Source organism: Engraulis encrasicolus, chromosome 23 (genome assembly GCF_034702125.1).
Source record: "Engraulis encrasicolus isolate BLACKSEA-1 chromosome 23, IST_EnEncr_1.0, whole genome shotgun sequence".
Lineage (NCBI taxonomy): Eukaryota > Metazoa > Chordata > Actinopteri > Clupeiformes > Engraulidae > Engraulis > Engraulis encrasicolus.
Window position 1 is genome coordinate 15,787,218 of NC_085879.1, and position 20,585 is coordinate 15,807,802.

General features: G+C 43.1%; 1 protein-coding gene across 1 annotated transcript; it reads right to left on the reverse strand.

The window, feature by feature from the left end:
- Positions 1 to 7,696: 7,696 nt before the first annotated feature.
- hspa9 (heat shock protein 9) lies at positions 7,697 to 19,575 on the reverse strand. The gene is made up of 17 exons (XM_063189829.1): positions 19,284 to 19,575; positions 17,856 to 17,914; positions 17,656 to 17,743; positions 16,886 to 17,067; positions 15,541 to 15,665; positions 15,151 to 15,224; positions 14,913 to 15,019; positions 14,459 to 14,621; positions 14,125 to 14,217; positions 13,379 to 13,588; positions 11,809 to 12,036; positions 10,801 to 10,905; positions 10,326 to 10,443; positions 9,358 to 9,452; positions 9,155 to 9,247; positions 8,707 to 8,847; positions 7,697 to 7,948 (listed from the first exon to the last, which is right to left on the reverse strand). The coding sequence occupies exons 1-17, from the start codon at positions 19,362 to 19,364 to the stop codon at positions 7,871 to 7,873; spliced, it is 2,040 nt and encodes a 679-aa protein (XP_063045899.1). The 5' UTR covers positions 19,365 to 19,575; the 3' UTR covers positions 7,697 to 7,870.
- Positions 19,576 to 20,585: the final 1,010 nt, after the last annotated feature.

Sequence of the window (20,585 nt, forward strand, 5' to 3'; positions counted from 1 at the left end):
AGTTGGTTCAACTGAACGACCTGGGAACTGTTGCAGACATGAGGAAACCCCTCTGTTATATACACTTTCAGCTGGCTGTCAAGCTGCTCCCATGAGCCAGATGATGGCTCTGCAAAGAGAACATATCTGAGTTGACAAAGCTGAGAGCAACTGCTGCTGCAATTTGTGGGAAAAGACAGTTACTGTACTATCAATTTGCTTTTCTTTATTGGTGCCAATATCACAGTGGTTTTGTTACACAAAATGAGTTACCCTCAGACAACCAGGGCAGGAGAATGGGGTGCAGTGGTTGTTTTTTATGTTTATGATGAGGTAATGCTGTGTTTTGTTGTCTACTGCATTCATCATATTGGTGGGAGTCCATATGGTTTGACCAGCATACTAGGCCTGTCATATTATGTTTTTCATTAGGGAGGTAAAGGGATGCCACCAACCAAATGGCTCTCAATGACATTGATCAATGACACTCCGCTGACCAATGTGGAGCACCTGCACAATGAAGAGGCCAGTGGCATATTTTTTAGGCCGCATGGTCGAGCTTGGCCTGGGTCTCTTTCCCAACCTTTAAACCAGGGATATGGAACCTTTTTCATTTGGGGGGCCACTTTAAATTCATCCGAGGGCCGTAAAAGTCCTCCGAGGGCCGTACTATGAACACAAATCAGGATTTACCCCTGCACCTTAGGCCTTTACTGAAGGGAGTCACCTTTAAAACACACACCACATTCTCTAGGTCCACTGAATGTAACTTCATTTTATTGCAAATGTATTTTCTAAGATTCCTTTACAAAATATGCCATATTTCATGTGAAGCTGCATAACATTAAAATTGTATCAGGGGCCGGATAAAACGGCCTCAAGGGCCACAAACGTCCCTCGAGACGTTCCCCACCCCTGCTTTAAACCTTTTCTCTCTCCAAATTACAGTAGGCCTTGGTATAGCTCCAGTGTAGCCTCGCGAGCCATCCTACGTACTTCCACCAAAGGATTGGCTCCACTACTGTAATCTGGCCGTGCTTCTCTGTGGAGTGCCTGGAGCAGTAGAATTTTGATTGCAACGCCCCCCCCCAGAAAACAGCCAATAATCGAATACGCCCCCCACGTGGGGGCGAAAGGGGGAGGACGCTCCTGACAATGACGTACACATCTGCGCCAGAGCCATTGGTCTGCGCTATGTTGTTGTTGAGTAACTGCCAGCGATTGGGTGAAAGGTGTCCAATCATTTTAAACCATAAATGAATGCAGACTTCCTGCTTCCTACAATCGCTTCAGAGCAAAGAAATGCCAGACCATAAATACGAAATGAAATGGTAGTATTATGGGATGGTCAGGACCAGGCCAGCTCCAGTGTGCATCAAACAAAAAAACAGAAAGAAGAATATTTACAAATGAAAGGAACGGTTTACATGTCACCTATTTTGCATGCAGCACCGCTATGTTGCTGAGTCAGGGGGAAACTGTTTTGGAGGGTTTGTAGATGATAACTATATATTTTTGAGCCTTTATTTGATAGTGACAGTGATAAGAAGAGAGAGGGAGAGAAAAATAGGGGAAGGTTGGACATTACCCCGACAGGATTCAAACCTGGGCCCTCATGGCAAATGTCCGACATATGATTATAGGTGTGTTCGCACGCTATGCTGCACCCTCATAACATCGGTATTCTTGAAGTGAATTCCCAGTACACCCTGTCAATGGAAAGTTTGCAAAACCAGACTGTCTTTATACGCTGTCTTTGTACCACCCCCCACCATGGGTGCCGCGAGGGGGGGAAAGGTGTTACATATTCTAAGGGCCCAACAGCATTGACAGGGCCCCTGGAAGGATGCTGATAACATAATTTGTCATTTTGGGGGCCCAAAACTTGAATCTTTCTTTTAGCAGCGCCCTTGTGTTTAGAGAAAAGCCACACTTGACTGCTGCTCTCACTTTTCTTAGGATAGCATGACAAACGCAAATGTTTTGACCATATTTGCTGAGCAGAGCTACAGCAGAGTGTGGTTTTTCCCTAAACAAAATGTCATACTCTGGGAAAGGTGAAAGGTGGCCTTGGTGTCAGTCATTTCCAGTCCACTTAACATGTACACATGGCTTCCCTTTTTGTCTCTTATTACGGAGTGTTATGACATGTTTTTCCCTGAAATATTTCCCCTATGAAAGCTTACCTCGCCTCCGGGACTTACTGTAGGGAGAAATAGGCTACACCCAAGCCACTGTTAGCGTCCAAACATAAACAACTCTCACCTAATCCTACTTAATGAGCAAATTAGTCACCTATCCAAACAACTGTCAAGTCCAGTATCAAAACAAGGCCATCGTAAAATAAAACAAGGCCCAAGGCGGAACTGTCATGACAGGTTGATTCTGCTCTGTGACATAATGGAAGATAATGTGCCCTTGAGGGAGATAAAGAGGCACAAGGTGCCACTGCGGAGGGACATCTAAGTGGCCCATTAGCTGTGTGAAGCCATGCTGTCATAATTGAAGATGATTCCAATAAACCTGTTGGAGGCACTAGTAGGTGCTTATGTTCCTGAGAGACTTGTTAAAAAGGCTGAGTGTCAAAAGCAATAGCTTCTAAAAGAATGCGCTATGCTGGCAACAACACACATCCATGCTTCGTTCCCCTGTAATACTAAATTAGTATTCTCAATCATTTATGAAGAATTATATGATGTAGACCTACGTATAAACAGTGTGGCATGCACAGACATTTTGGGGGCAGGTGCTGAAGGGAAGGGGAGGGGGGCATGTGGAACTTCCAGCTGTCTCACAGGTTATATACGCTATATAGTATATTGTGTCTGGGCATCATTGTCACATGGTTTTGATCATGAAGCATTTGTAGATTATCATGCCGACTTGGACCACAGTCCAACATTGAGACAAAAAAGTTTGAAATCTCCCATTGACACTGAGACAAAAGAATGTGTGAAAAATAACTTACAGAAAGGGCATTTTTGTCCAGTAGGCCAACGGGCCAGGTGCTCTAGCACCACGCCTATGGACCTACATATTTGAAAAAAAGTCTAGCAAATGCAAATCAGAGGCTTGCCCAAAGTCCATGTGGCATGTCAAATGGTGTACACTGTATGTGTAAACTTTAAAAGATAATGTGAAACCTATTTCTGATATATTGCCTATATGGTTATCTATAAAATGCCTCACAAAACAAAAAAATAACAGTGCAAAGTAAACTATCTACTGCCCTCTGCTGTCCATCAAAAACATACAGGTAATGAGGTTGCATTTGAGGATTATACTGTATAGTAAGGTTGCATTTTAGGAGATGGATTTCTACAATTTTGTTAAACCTAAACAGTCTATCTTGTTTTGCTGGGCTTTGCTTGTAACAGATAATAACATTTCAACTGATTTTTGACAGCGATTTCCTGGGAAAATGATAGAAATTGTTTGAGATAGGTGACAAAGATGGAGATAGAGAGATGTTTCGTTTTGACAAGGCCTGAACATGGTCATTCAGGCTGTGGCTCGCATCAGAGGTTAAACTTATAAATCCATGTGATTCCCTTTTGGATCAATAAAGTGTCTACAAGTTTCTCTACCCAATAGTCCAGTTATTTTCTATTTTATACAAACATCTTAATTAAAACTTCATCATTTAAATGCGTACAGAATAATCATCACAGAACATGCAAGCAATGAAGAAACACAGGCACATGAAAACTGCACTGGAAAGTATGCATACATGAATGTGAGGAAGTGAACATGGATCCAGTTTTAGTAACATACTAGTTTGCCCACTTAAACCAAGTACTAGATCAACTTTCTCTTTCTCTTTCTCTCTCTCGTTCTCTCGTTCTCTCTCTCTCTCTCTCACACACACACACACACACACACACACACACACACACACACACACACACACACACACACACACACACACACACACACACACACACACACACACACACACACACACAGGGCCGATTCTACACAGTATGGTGCCCTAGGCAAGCACCCCCTTTGCCCCAGTTTTACACTCTGTATAACTTGACATTTGGTGCCCTAGGGCTAGGCGACTGCCTAATCAGCCTATGCCTAGCGCCAGCCCTGCACACACACATAGACATACAGAGAGAGAGAGAGAGAGAGAGAGAGAGAGAGAGAGAGAGAGAGAGAGAGAGAGAGAGAGAGAGAGAGAGAGAGAGAGAGAGAATTGTACAATAATTTAGTATTTAAACATCAGTTTAGCCGCCAATCAAGTAGGTTTTTTTTGTCCTTGCCCTGCCCTCATATTCACCAACATACTTGCGCTGCCGCTGTCACAACCATATGCCTCAGACAGTCCTAAATTAGCACCGCACCTCAGGTGAAGAGCCCTTCATTGTTTTAACTCTTATCCGTGGCACTCAAAACAATGACCCACCAATGTCCAACCTTCTGTCAGTGGCATGAAAAGACGGGAGCGCCCTCAACCAAACTTCCCACCCTGCAAGCCATTGACAAGGCACTCAAGAGCCTCCAGTCAATATCCAACAGCTGATCTATGGACCACACGCTCACAGTCCTCTCAGTAGGCAGCACTGGTGTTGGGTCCTCGGCTCACAGGGAGAGGATATGTACCAGGGGATGGAAATATCCAGCTACCACAGACCAACCACAACTAGGCAAATTCTATTGAAATACGAAAGTGGCTGGTACCTTTTTGGTATATTTGGTATATTTTTGGACTCAAAACAACAGTCTACGATTGAGCGTGGTAGTGAGGCTAATTTGTGAACTTAATTTGGCTTGTGACACTGCAAAGTCATCAAAGTTTGTTTTCCAGTGGCTGGGCGATAGTAGTGAACAATATCAAGTTAGTCAATTGATCAAAAGTTCTTCACCACCTCTGGTGGTCCCAAATAGGTTACGCCGTGTAAGGAAAGGGGAAGGGAAGTAGGTGTCCTTAGGCAACTACAAAGTGTGCGAGGAAGGGAAGGGGACGAATTTATGGGGATCTGTACCAGCAGGTCGGCTGTGTCTCTGGTTCCTCACGCACATGTGCTGAGCCACACAGACACGGAGGACCAGGTGAGTGTGTGATGTGTGTAGTTTAAGTAGACTATTGTATGTGTGCCTAGAGTAATGTGTGCTTGGCTAGGGTAGTTTGTGTGTGTGTGTGTGTGTGTGTGTGTGTGTGTGTGTGTGTGTGTGTGTGTGTGTGTGTGTGTGTGTGTGTGTGTGTGTGTGTGTGTGTGTGTGTGTGTGTGTGTGTGTGTGTGTGTGTGTGTGTGTGTTCACGTGTGCATTCATACAAGGCTGCAACTACTTTTTTTTTTAGGCCAGTATGCAACTTTGACATGCCACCACACCAAACGTTCCATTGGGCTACAAAAGATGGTTGTTGTGGTGTGAAAGTAGCCTCATTTTACCATCCCCTTAAACAAATACTTAACATTATTTAAAATTAATTAATTTAATCATTACTATGAGGGGATGATAAAACAGGGTAGTGTGAAAGGGCCTTAAATTAAAGTAACAATCAATCTTCCCAATCAGATGAGTGATGCTGGGATGACCACCTGGGGCGAGCTGCTGTCCATGGCCCACACCCAGAGCATCAAGACGGTCAAAGTCACTGAGGTCATGGGCGTACGCAGCAGTGGAGGTGGTGGTGGTGGTGGAGGCAGCGGTGGTGGTGGGCCCAACGCCCCGTCTAAAGGATACCTGGAGCTGGGAAGCAAGGGCGAGACCGGGCCCCAGACCTCTAGAGAGGCGGCGGAGGAGGAAGAGGAGGACACGGAAGGAGATGGGGAGGTGGAGGAAGTGGTGAACTTGTCCGACAGCGAGGGGAGCTTGAAGAGCGAGCTACTGGAGTGAATTGACGTGTGTGACCTACGAGTACAAGTCAGGGGTGCATTTCTCAGAAGTGTAGTTGTTAGTTAGTTAGCAACTTGGGTAGTTGTCAATGGGATATTGCATTGCAAACAAGAACGTATCTTACATAGTTATAAACTACGGTTCTGAGAAATGCACCCCAGAGTTTCCTCCAGCATCTGCCTTATTCCCCCTGTATTTCCCCACTATCAAGCAGCGCAGAATGGCTTTTGTAATCGACTCTCCTTCAATTTCTCAGCTTTGGCTATATCATGATGTTGATGAGGTCCTTCCATGGCCTGTGTCAAACATTTTCCTCTAGTCGTTTGATATGATGTATTATGTTAAACATTTTAACACCCAAGAAGGGTCATCAGTGACTTTAGTTTGAATTAAGGTTTGACATTTTCAGTACAGCTAAAATGATAGGGAAGCACATCAATAGCAAGGGTGAAGATCAAAATGTCATAGCATTAATGCTCTTTAAAATGGGTTTTGTGATATATTATAACCAATATGAGATTCTAGTCTATTTTTTTCAATAATTCCTAGTACAGCCTGTTGTAACTATACATGGGTTCTGAGTGTTTATCAACACAATGTTATGAGGGGCAAGACACTGGCAGCCAACCACGTGAGCTAATTTTTTGACAGACAGTATTTTCCAACAATCAGAGGTGGAGTTGTGCGCAGCTAGGTTTGTGCAGTCAGGTTATAAACAAAATTTAGAACCCATGTATAGGTTTTGAAATTTAATTGTGCACCAATCTAATTCAAAGTGTGTATTGCAATGATTTCCAGTTCAGGATACAAGTATATGGTTATTTAGCATACTTGTACTGTATATTGAGTTATTCAATCCAACGACCTTACTAAACGTCACATGGTCCACACTCGTGAATGAGGATGTTAAGAAATTGTCAGACACGAATATAATTTAAACATTTTATTACAAAAGACTGCTGTAGATTTTTTTTTCACTCATCAACTTCACCTTTATGTAATAGTACTTTTCAGCAACTCCATATTTTAACATTCAATACCCTCACCCCATACATAATTCCACAGCCTGTATATCTGTACAGCACTGAAATCTTGAATCAGTTTAGAGGTATGATGCATTCTCTTTTTAAAAGAAACACCATGAACCTCGAGGCAGAAACAATGCATGTAGAATTACTGGTATGTTCCAGGTGGTCATCTGACAGACATCGACCTACAACTGTTTAGAATTACCATTTTCACAAAAAAAGGAAAGGGGGCATCTTATATATTATACACATTTGTTATATGGAAGTATATGAACTTGGGGAGGGTAGAGGGGTTTTAGAGTTTGGCGATCCAAACCCCTCAAACTAAAAGAAGGGGGGAATAGTGTAACAAAATGGTATTGGGGATCAGCCAAGCCATATCACGCCTCTGTCTTCGACTGGGAAACACCCAAGCCATTTTACAACATCACAGTCCAGACTTGGTCGTTCGTATGCCATTTTACATTCCCCCCATGTTTGACTGCTTTAGTGATACCATACTTAACATTTGTTTTGTGACAAGGACAAGATTATTGTGCATATTCTCTGTGTCTGCCCACTTATTGAAAGTGAGTGGCAATCATTTTCCTAAACCACTGAGAAAAAAAAGTGTCAACCAAAAGACGGGCTAGCCATGAAGAGAGTTGAAGATGGACGAGGAAAAACAATCAGCTCAACATGAAACTACTACAGATATCGCAGCCGATGAGGACGAGACGAAATGTCATCAAATAAAAATAACAATTAGTAGCTAATGAATTACAAACAGGAATTTAGATAGGAAGTAGAGGGAGGGAGGGGGGGATCTGTCCGGGCGTTTAACAGACTGATAAACATACGGATATTTCTTTGTTTTTTTTACTGCAAAAACACAGTATGCGAGAATGACTTCAATGCAATAGAACGCTCGGGACAACAAGTGTGTTCTCCAAATTCCCAAGCCCTTCAGTCCTTTTCACTTCAGCACAGTTTATAAACGTGCTCAACACTCCAACCGCTTTGCGCCGCACTGGTCCTTACTGCTGACCCTCCTTCTTCTCTCCTTCACTACCGCTACTACTGGAGCCGCTGCTGCCCTCTCTATCTGAGGCCATCTGAGGAGAGATAGAGAGAGAAAGAGAGAAAGGGAAGAAAGGTTACCAAAGGGTTTTTTTTCATTTAAAAAAAAAGGTACGCTACACTGTCAACATTACAGGGGCAGTCATGGATGAGCAGGGGCAGTCATGGATGAGCGGGGGCAGTCATGGATGAGCGGTTAGGGCGTCAGACTTGCATCCCAGAGGTTGCCGGTTCGACTCCCGACCCGCCAGGTTGGTGGGGGGAGTAATCAACCAGTGCTCTCCCCCATCCTCCTCCATGACTGAGGTACCCTGAGCATGGTACCGTCCCACCGCACTGCTCCCCATGGGGCGCCACTGAGGGCTGCCCCCTTGCACGGGTGAGGCATAAATGCAATTTCGTTGTGTGCAGTGTGTAGTGTTCACTTGTGTGCTGTGGAGTGCTGTGTCACAATGACAATGGGAGTTGGAGTTTCCCAATGGGCTTTCACTTTCACTTTCAATTTAATTTCAGACCATTTTCTCACAACCCTGTCCTGATTCATCTGGCACTGTTGGCTTATAAACAAAGCATGGAATGTGTTCCCTTGTAGTTCATTGCGCTTCACTGTTTGACATCCTTTGTGTGAATTGAGAAACAGATTTCTTAATCACCATAATCATTTCTATCGTTGGCAATAATTGCCCTGTATTCAGTAGATGTACAGAGTAATGTGGCCAGGACTAGAATGAGGATCTATGAATCTATTAGTTTAATAAGTAATTTTGTGAAAAAGTATTAAGTGAAGTTGTACCTTCTTGTATGCCATCTCGAAGAGCTTGAGTGATGCCTGCTGCAGGGTGTTGGCGGCCTGTTTGATGTTCTCGCCCGTCTCCTCGTCCTTCCGCGACAGCAGGTCTCGCACCTTCACAATCTCCTCCTTCAGCTTGTTGCACTAAAATAACAAAAACATAGAAAAGCGAAATTTTAAGTCCCAGTCACATGTCCGCACATTCATTTCAACTCCTATTGCTTCTGAAATATCCAGAATACAGTGAACATTGCTTCCCACCAATTTGAAAGACTAACATGTTGGTTCACAGGCTGTAAATTGCCATTAACAGACAAAAATCAATTCGATTCTAGACTGTTTCAGAGTTGAAGTTCATGGGGACAACCGCCCTCCACACACTTTTAGGACCAATTACTTCTTCCACATTAGTCTGAACAGGTTAATTGCTGCTACTAGCTTCAAAGCTTACCTCCTCAGCTGGCAGCTGGTCTTTGAATTCCTCCATCTTGGACTCTGTGTCGTGTACAATGCCCTCAGCCATGTTCACAGCCTCAACGCGGTCCTGTGGGACACAAGCCCTTAATTAGTACGACAGAAATGGAGGCATGCAATAGCAGGGATCACAAATTAGACACAAAAGTAACACACACCCTCACACACAGAGGTACATACCTTCCGCCTCCTGTCCTCTTCAGCGTATCTCTCGGCGTTCTTGACCATGTTCTCAATGTCATCTTTGCTCAATCCACCAGAGGACTGGATCACAACTGCAGAAAGCATAAGAAGCAAACAACCATAAACCATCTGCATGCTTCTTACCAATCAAAGACTTGTGATTAATTATTATCATCACTGTGGCTTTTTTTTTGCATAGAAAGACTTAGCTGCAACAAAGTAAAATTAAGTATCAAAAGGAGTGAAAGTAGTCACAGTACTGTTTCTTAGGGCTGGGTAAAATCATCGATTTAATCGATATTCGATCGATTTCATTTAAAATTCACATAATCGATTCACAGGGCACAAAATCGTTTTTTTTTTCTTTTTCTTTTTGTTCTTTTTGTTTAATTTAGGTCTATGGAAAATACCCAGTAGGTATTAGTCAATTAGGCCTAGGCCTACTTATTACAAATTAGCAATCTGACAACACTGAAGCCACAGCCCTTTGACATTTTTATATAAAAATAGGCAACAGCATCTTTTGGGGGAAATCCTGGCACCAAGAAGGGAACGGATTGAATCGATTTGGAATGAATCGAATCGTGATTAATCGATTCAAAGCCCTAAGAATCAAATAGAATCGATACAGGAACATGGCTGCGATACCCAGCCCTACTGTTTCTGCTTGTATGCTGTGGTAGTTCTCAGCAAAAAAAAGGCTTGTCCACCCTCAGTTAATATCTAACTGGACTAACCAGATACCGACCTAGAGCTGGCTGCACCATTTATTGCGACATGATAGGACTCAGTTTTCACGGAAATTCATTTTGCAACTCTGACTCGCTTAAGACAGGACGTACACATATCATGCGACTATTGCACATGAACAGAAAATGGAGCTTGGGACTACAGTAGCCCAGTCACATTTAAATGTAAGAAGTATCCATTATTTATGATCTCCTTTATTGTAAAGGCACACTTACTCTGCTGCTCGCGTCCGGTGCCCTTGTCCTTGGCGGAGACATGGACGATGCCGTTGGCGTCGATGTCGAAGGTCACCTCGATCTGGGGGACGCCTCGGGGAGCAGGGGGGATGCCAACCTGTAGGGGGCAGGAGAGGGCTGCTTAGTACAGGGCTGAGAGGGGCAAAGGAAAAAAGTAGGAACACATCCATATACAGAGCACTTTGCTGCTGCCACATCATGCCATCAAACAGATGATGCTCGATAAGAAAGTTCTGCTAAGAGCACAGTAAATAGCTTGAGAATTCCCTTCTTTTGCAAAGAATGCTTCCCTTGATATCCTAGCTATTCACAATCATGCACAGTTGATAACCAACTTACTCTGCATCCCTCTACATGTCTGTAGACGAATGTCCTCTTTATGAAGCCAGTTTGGATTAAAGTGTCTGACTTAAAAGTGCACTGTAATAAATAAGGATGAATACTGTTCTCTTACCAAGGTGAACTGTCCGAGCACTTTGTTGTCAGCGGCCATCTCTCGCTCTCCCTGGCACACCTTGATCTCCACCTGGGTCTGGCCGTCAGCAGCTGTGGAGAACACCTGTGTGGGGGTGAAGGGGATGGGTTAGCTGCTCGCAGGAATCCACAAGGTGAACAGCGGGGGTTGGAATTGATTGGTTTACATCAGGGGTGGGGAACCATTTTCACTCGAGGGCTGTAAAAGTCCTCAGAGGGCCGTATTATGAACACAAACCAGGATTTCCTCCTGCACTTTAGGCCTATATAGGAGGCAGCCATCTTTAACTTAAAGAGTGTGGGTTTTTGAACATTCTATAAAAAGAATGCGTTCTATAACAATGCAAGATTCTAAAATTCCAAATTTTATTGAAAGATATCGATAGAACTTTCACTGCCCGAACATTCCCTTCACGTACACTCTTTAAGGTTAAAACAGACCCCACCTTCTGTAGGTCCCCTGAATATAACCTAATTGTATTGCAAATGTATTTTCTAAGATTACTTTACAAAATATGTCATATTTCATGTGAAGCTGCATAACATTAAAACTACATCGTGGGCTGGAAAAAACGGCCTCAGGGGCTGCAAACGGCCCTCAGGATATAGGTTCCCCACCCATGGTTTACATTAATCAACCATGAAGGAGAAGAGCGTCACCGTTCCACAGTGTCATTCTCTCACACACACTTTTTGGTCTAAGTAGACCTGTTTTAGCCAACTACCTTTTGGAATAAAATGTGTTAAATCGGGCATGATGACCGAATATTATCAACACTAAACAAAGATGAACTCTTCCATCACTGCCACCTTCATGTATCTTCTCAGTGGGGATGGAGTTGGCACCAACCAGTGGGCTCTTCTTAGAAAAGACTGAGATGGTTGTATTGGACAGACACATACGGCTCTTGTTAGTAAAGATGGTTGTGTTTGATGGACACACACACACAGGACTGGGGATGAGGACATTAAAGGAGGCCAACCGTACCTGGCCCTTCTTGGTGGGGATGGTGGTGTTGCGGTTGATGAGCTTGGTGAAGACTCCTCCAAGGGTCTCGATACCCAGGGACAGAGGGGTGACGTCCAGCAGCAGCACGTCTGTCACGTCCCCTGCCAGCACGCCACCCTGGATGGCAGCGCCCATGGCCACCGCCTCGTCTGGGTTCACAGACTTGCTGGGCGCCCGGCCGAACACGTCCTGCACCGTCGCCTGGACCTATGGAGAGGAGGAGGAGGAGGACAAAGGGGATATGAGGTAATGTGATACTGAATGACACGAGGAGATAACAATGACAGGATGAGTTCATGTTCCACTTCACAGGAGCAGAAGATAACCATAGAAGGCGGCCAAGAGGACAGAAAGGGCTGAGCCCTACAATATTACACTACAAATACACACTACACTACCACAACCAAAGAATGAGAAGAAAAAAAGAGGGGAAAAGAAGAAAGGGAGGCTAGACAGGAAAGGGAATTATAGAGAAGAAAAAGGGATTGGAAAATGGATTAGAATGCTATTACAATGCTATACATGATATGAGACAATAAAAAATGTTGTGTGCTTCAGTATCAAACAAGACTACAAGTAAGCATTTGAGCCCTCTCCCTAATCAGACCCGCTCTGTTCCACATATCATTTGCCTGACCTCTAGTGGCAAGAGCTGTGAAGTAGATTTGGTGCATACTTCAAGACCACTAAAATGTATCCTTGATGGTGAAGTCAAATGTTCACCGATGTTCATCAAAATGTCTAAGGTAAACAGGAAAGCTGTGCAAACAAACACAAGTTGCAGCACTGCATGATAGCATGGAATGTTTGTTGTTACAGCAACAAAAAAACGTTTCGCTTTCGGCTCCAGCGTACTTACAAGGTGCACACAATGACCAGCTATGGCTTAAATAAAAGCTTATGATTAAGGTCATGCATACTGCAAAGCAATGAACATAAATGCTAATAAAATTAACTGCATCTTTACAGCATAATTCTTACAATCATGCAGCTCACAAGGCTTTCACAGCTCAACAGGAACGCAAAAGCTGGCAAAAGTTTCAGCACAGTTGTGGGATAGCCAGGCCATGCACTCCTAGTGACGCAACACCTTCAGCGTTGCTTCTAGTCAGTCCAAGTTCAATGCAAAGATCATTTCTGGTCTCCCGAAAAATCAAGAATTCCACCCACAATCTAAGGGAGGCGCATCCACTATGCTGTTTGGGAAACTTTATTTGTTATGACCAAGACCAGGTTAGTATTCCAAGAACCTGGTTAACTGATAAACCTGGCTAAATTAGCGGTCAGTAAGTGCTAAACCTGCTAATAGACAGCCTGCAGTCAACCTTCTGTCAAGAAAAGGAGGACGCAAGGCTCTTCTATTAGACGATTTACCACTACCTCATGGTTAATCTAACCTGGTTTACCGCTGAAACAGGTTCTTGGACTACCCCCAAAAAGTTTCGAAGAGATTTGAAAGTCGATGATAATCAGGCTAGTTGTGGGATGGCATTTCTTATCACAGACACAGCCATCCATCCATCCATCCATCCATCCCTACAGTACGTACCTTGGGCATACGGGTCATGCCGCCGACCAGCAGGACCTCTCCGATCTCGCTCTTGCTGACCTCGGCGTCCGACATGGCCTTCTGGCAGGGGGCCACTGTGCGGCGGATCAGGTCGGCCACGATGCCCTCGAACTGCGAGCGCGTCAGCTTCATGTTCAAGTGCTTGGGGCCCGACGCGTCCATGGTCAGGTAGGGCAGGTTGATGTCAGTCTGATATCACAATTGAAAGATTGCACGGTCATTACAATGCAATGGGCAACATGCTTCATCGACATAACTGGAAAAACTAGATTGGAAATCAGCCTGGGATAGCGCAGTTCTGGAACCAAGAATGACTGTGGAACAGGGCTGATTAATCTGACTCGCAAAAATGCTACAAGTAGTTTGTAAATCATTGTGGGATAGCACAGATCTAGAGGGTTCTAGAACTAAGACTAACAGGGCAACATGACTCATTGATCGGACTCTTAAAAATACTAGATTCAGCCTGGTGTAGGACAGTTCTAGAGGGTTCCAGAACAAAGAATGACTATCAGAAACCATGGATGCAAAAGGGGGTGTGGTTTAACGAAAACGGGTGGAGCTTGTTCGGGTTGACCTCTTAATGTAATCAATGGATTATCGATTATTGGCCTACAAGAATTGATGTTAACTTTCAAATGGGTTGAACAGATGATCACACAGGCCACACAGTACCTCCTGTACCTTTAAGTGGAGGCATAAAAATGGAACAGGGTTAAACTCACCTGCAGAGAAGAGGAGAGCTCACACTTGGCCTTCTCTGCTGCCTCCCTCACGCGCTGCAGGGCCATGTTGTCCTTCATCAGATCCACACCAGACTGCACAAAACAGACACACCACTTGTTTATTTGGGCTCTTCACAGCAATTTAGCTATAAATGTATTACATTCTCTGACACATTTTCATCATTGTATAGTCCAATATTTAAAAAAGGGCAAGTCCACAAAAGGTACAGCGCAACAAGTACTTTCCTGGACGCTTTCCATCCACCTCCTACTCTATGGCAGCCTACTCGGTTAGCTGAAAGAAACATCAACTCGGTACCACAAAATCACCAACCTCTCTTTTGAACTCCTTGACAATGTGCCTCAGGAGATGCTGATCAAAGTCCTCGCCCCCCAGGAAGGTGTCTCCGTTGGTGGACTTGACCTCAAAGACGCCCTTCTGGATCTCCAGCACCGAGATATCGAAGGTGCCACCTCCAAGGTCATAAACAGCAATGCTGCAATGAGAGGGGGATGATGGAAGGCAAGTCATCACATAAATATCAGGAAAATGATGGTTCACATTTGCTACTGTACATTTTGCAGGATGTTTTGCATGACTTTACGTACAAAGCCAAAACGATGCAAAGGTATCTAGAGTATCAACGTGATAAGTGTCAAATGTTCAAGTGAAGGCCAGTGCATACAATTTAGATTCAGCATAACACGTAGGATGTACGCCAATTCATAACATAATTCCTAAAGCATGCTGTATTCTGGGCTCATCCATTTTGGGAATAGTAACTTACATCTTGTCCTGGGTTTTGTCCAGACCATAGGCGAGAGCAGCAGCAGTGGGCTCGTTGATGACACGCAGAACATTCAGGCCTGCAATCTGACCAGCATCCTTTGTTGCCTGTTGGGTGAAAACAAATCACAAAAGAATTTACTCATACGAATGAAGTCTTGCGATTCATTGATGACATTTCCAACTGTAACAACTTTTGTAAAACTGTATCCTGTAAGGGGTAATATAACAATATTTACCTGTCTCTGGGAGTCATTGAAGTAAGCTGGGACAGTGATGACTGCGTTCTTGACGTTGTGTCCAAGGTAACTCTCTGGAAAAAAACACAAGACACAAATAAATTCAATATAAGTGCAATACATATGGGCCATATGACCAATAAACTACATACATTTTGAAAACCTAAAACAATACTTGAGCATAAACCTGCATCAGACAGTGCTGACCCAGTGACATTACTTTCCATTTTGGAAAGATACACACATTATTTTGAATCATTTTGCAAAAATAATGACCGGCAGACAGAGTTAATTAACAAAACAAAAACAAACAAAACAGAACTAGACTAGTCATCTACAGTCTCCGGAGGTAATTAATACAAAAACACATTAAGGAAATGGGCCAGTTACCTGCAGTCTCCTTCATCTTCATCAGTACGAAGGCGCCCCCCTGGCTTGGGGAGTAGAGTTTCCCATGAGCCTCCACCCAGGCATCCCCGTTGGACGCCCGCACGATCTTATAGGGGACGTTTTTCCTGTGCACATAACAAAATGGGGTTACTTGAAAACGTGCTCTCAAGGCCCTAAATTTACTCACAATGAAAAAAGTATCTAAGCATCCATCCCTTTCTTAACTCCCATATGTAGAAACGCTCTGTTTGACTTTCATATTCCATTTGAGATGGTAGACAATTCACCTTTCAATTTTTCATATCAACTGGAATTCAACACAAAAATGTGGATACAATTGTCAATTTGACCATTTCCATTTTGAAAGCAGGCCAGTGTCAGCTAAGAATAGCATTCCCATCTCCTTTACCAGCAGCAGTTACATAGAGCCAGGGGGCAGGGCATGAATGATGATGCAACAACCATCTACCATTACATGCCTGCCATCTCAATTGTCTGGAGACGTATTCTTCTCACCCAGTCAATGGGATAATAAGATAAGACAATTCAAACAACCAAAGTACTGGTAGATTTCCTATCAGTTACCCCTTCAAACATACAACTCCTACAACTCAATTTGACACCAATCCAGTGCTGCCCTTGACACACTCAACCTTGATCAGGGCTTTCATCATCTTTCAAAGACAACAGTTCTGAGGGGGAGGCAACTGTTGACTGACCGCTATGACTCACACCCTAAACATATAAAAAAGAAGAAGAAACATCTCCAGACATCTAGACTATTCTGGATGGATACCCCCAGGCATTTTGAAAACCTGTATGCTATATGCTGATGTCCGACAGAGCAAGACGTTTTAGAATTCTCACTTAATTTCCAAATGACTGGTGGCATGGTTAACTAAAATTATTTTTGACCATACATAAACCTTGGCCTGTACCAAAGGAGTTGTAGAATTTTCAATGGGGAGTATTTGGTTGCAATGGGCATTAGTAAATGCAACATGTATGGTAAGCATAATTGTTTTTCCATAAAGCCAAAGTCTAATAAGATGTAAATATAAACAGATCAAAATGCATTTTAAGTTGTCACACTGTCCAGGCAAACATGGAATGACTGTGTACTTTGATAGGACAAAGAAAGACCTAGTCACATAGCAAAAGATGTCTTACAAGGTCAATTTATACTTTAAACTCAATTAGGTAAATGAATTACTGCCTTTTGAGGCTTCAAGAATCCCTCAGGAAATTACTTCCTCATTGTATGCCAAATTCTACAGTCCCTGAATTAAATGCTTCATTTGAATATAGCATCATTCACACAGACAAACTATAGAATGAGACTTACAGATCCTTCTGCACTTCAGGGTCATCGAATCGGCGACCAATGAGACGCTTTGTGGCATACAGGGTGTTTTCGGGATTGGTGACCGCCTGACGTTTGGCTGGCATGCCGACCAACCGCTCACCATCGGCAGTGAAGGCGACGACCGAGGGAGTGGTTCTGGCTCCCTCTGAATTCTCCAGGACCTAGTGAAAATTTGAAAAATTGTGTTTCATTTAAGAAGTAATACATTATATTTACACTACACTTGACTGACACTTTTATCCAAATAAAATGTACAGTTATTTTCAGGGTATTGTTACAGCCCCTGATGCTATGTGGGATTAGGTACCTAGCTCAAGGGCACTTCAGCCATGGATGGAGGTGTACCGAGAGGTAAGGGTGGGATTCAAACCTGCAAAACCCAGATCTAAAGACTACCACCCTAACCATTAGGCCAACCACTGCACATTCACTAAGTGAAGGGAGTATCTCATCTATTCATATATGTAATTAGATTATACTGGAAGTCTGTTCAACCACATCAACATATATGGCCAACATTTCTGTAGAATTTATAGAGCTGATTGACACAGATAAGTCAGCATTAAGTGGCCATACCGAATATGTCAATGTGACAAGGATTCCCCTTCTGTCTGTTCCCCACAGTACACAAGACTCAAATATACTGACTGGAAAGCTACTAATACATTTGACATACAGGACTCTGAAGTGTTAAACTTGCTTTACAAAACCCCAGTGACCACTTAAATTTAAGAGAAAAAGGTCCTCACCTTTGCTTGTTTACCGTCCATCACGGCCACACAGGAGTTTGTGGTACCCAGGTCAATGCCAATGACCGACCCTTTGATTGCTTCTGACCTGTTGAGGGAAAAATACACAAAAAATAACGTGAGAAACAAGTTCAAACATTTCAATATTTCAAGTATTCCAAATCGGTTACACAGATATCAAAATGTACTGCGTAACTCACGCATAATCTCTCCTGGTCAACATCCTCAGGGTCTCTGGCCTCAACCCATTGGAGCAAGCCTGAAAGAAAACAAAATGTACACACGCATTAGCACAGCCGTGTAAAGCAAATGGGTCGATCTAATCATTAATTCATTCATTTTGATAAAGATACTGGAATCCATTGGCAAACAAAACAAATACAATGTGCCATTTGGGGTTGTCGTGCCAAAAAGCGAGTGCCTGCCAAAACACGAGTGCCCTCATTGAAACCAATGAATTTTTTTTTGAGGGAAAATTATACTATTTTTTGCAGAATTAATTACATAATTTATGAACTAAAAATATGCTTATGAAACAGTACTCGTCCTCCACTTAATATGAGCTATTTGAATGAAACTGTATCATTTGTTATGACAATTCTTAGATTCTTTTATGGAAATAATACCGAAATTGTAACCAGTTCTTTGTAATACTTCCAGAAGGAATGTAGATGCTTTATTGATAGGCTTTCCATCTTAAATTGTGTTGGATTTATCTGCAAAAATGGGTAAAAACATATCTGAAAAATTGGTCATTGGTTTCCATTGGTTTCAATGAGGGCACTCATGTTCTGGCAGGGACTCGCTTTTTGGCACGACAGGGTTATGGAACATTCTCCTGGAGGAGGAGCCGACTGTTCAGGGACACCTAACGAAGGTCACAGACATCGCTGACGCACACGTGAGAACTGAATGAATGAAACCCACCTCACCCAACCTAACATCAAGGTCCTGATTCGTAGAACTAATTAAAGCACCACAACAATCATATTTAGGGAGCAGGGTGTAATCCGGCCAGTTAATAAAAAACACTGCGCTACCAATTCCCATTGACATTAGATGGTTGCCCATCATTTCACAGCAATACCCTCCCCCTTCAGTTAGCTGATCAGCTAACTTTTGCAACAGCAACATACAACACAGGTGCAAATGACATCTTACAGTCATGTATGATCACGTTGCTGTAGTAGAAAATAAGGCCCACACGATTTCAACCACACCAAAAATTCAGTAACGTGACAAGTTACACAACCGGCACTGCACATCATTAGCTAACAGTTAGCTAACAGCAACTGACAGAACCCAAACGTATCTTTTGACGGTCAAAACTACTCCAGTTCTCTCGGCATTTCAAAAACGAATTTGAAATATGCTGTCTTTAGATTTGGATGGGGTCCACATACGGATTAATGGAGTGCACGATTAATTTAAAGTGGGGAAACGACTTTCGTTAGAATCCCCAGGAGCTAATGGATACCTAGTTAGCTAATTAGCGGTTAGCATACCAGCTAAGGGTGACTAAGAACATCTTCATTTAACCCAAAAATCGTACATGTCAAAACTCAATGCAGACACATAATGCCAACTTAACAAAATGTAAAAGGGTAATGTGGTGTTTGGAGACTTACCTTCTTCACCAGAGACGATACACCTCTCATATTGTTCTGTGAGCAAGAGAGGGTTCTCGCTGTCCTCGCAAAGTTCATCATCTTGAGATTACCTTGTAATTCACACGAACCGATAAATGAAGCGAATATTCAAGCAGGTCCCGTTTTAGACGTATGTCACCCTTTTGTCTTTAACTGGCAGTTACGATTTGCAAAGTAAATAAAGGTCTTTAAAAGCCAACCTCGCCTGACAACTTCGACGACAGACTGTCAAACTGCAACCTCCAGCTTCTTCAATGTAACTGCGTTCTAGAATTATCTAACACATGTGAAATGCACCTCTGGTTGCACCATGCAGCATGCATTGCGTAAAGGACCCCCAGTTAGAAGCCCGTAATAGTGCCTGAACAGACTTGTGGATTTTATATAATCTATTTGAGATTGGATTCCAGATTTCACCATTGTAATAACATGTTTAGACACTATTAATCATGGTTGTTGTTATCATGATAGAAAGGCAGCAGTGTATCCGAAATATATAATGATATTGAAACAGGCATGTACACTGACAGAGGCGCAGTAACATTCTGAAGGTCAGGTTGTGATGAAAAGAGTGGGAAATACACCGGTGTTTCGTTAATTGATTGTACAGTGCGTTACGTTTGGCCGAAAAATCAGTTCGTTTGTCTTAATCAGCATGGATTACCTTGACATGATATGGTTGATGTTTTGCCTGTAATGTACGAAACACATCGTTTGTCGACACTGTACACGGCAGACCATGGGCCCTATCCTTGCACAATTTACAGGCTATGGCCATCATTACATTTTTCAGTTTCAGGGATTTTTTTACATACACTATCAAGTTCGGAGTTGTATAAAGTAGAATTAGGGGCTTATAGGCTAGGGGCCTACTTAACTATGATCAAGTTCAACCCTCAATGCCGTGCAACACTGATTCTTCAAACCTTGTCAAAAACATGTCCCATCAATTAGACAAATGCTGGAAATAATCAGAAAAAAGAATCAAGGTGTCCATTGCACATAGCCTATGCCAATCTGTAATTGTGTTATATGTGAATGCATTATTGCATTTTAAATCAACAATTCACATTGGTTAATTCACTTTTTAACATCTCCACCATGGGCCCAGTCAGTGTTCTTGCTATACTGGGCGTATGCATGTCCAGTTTCGAATCTAATACAACTGTCCAATCTGCTGTGCCCCCCAGCTCGCACCTCCTTGCGACCCCCAGGGGTCCCTTGCCCCCACTTTGAAAACCCCTGTTCTGGACTTCCGCTATGTAGGAGGAACTCCTGATG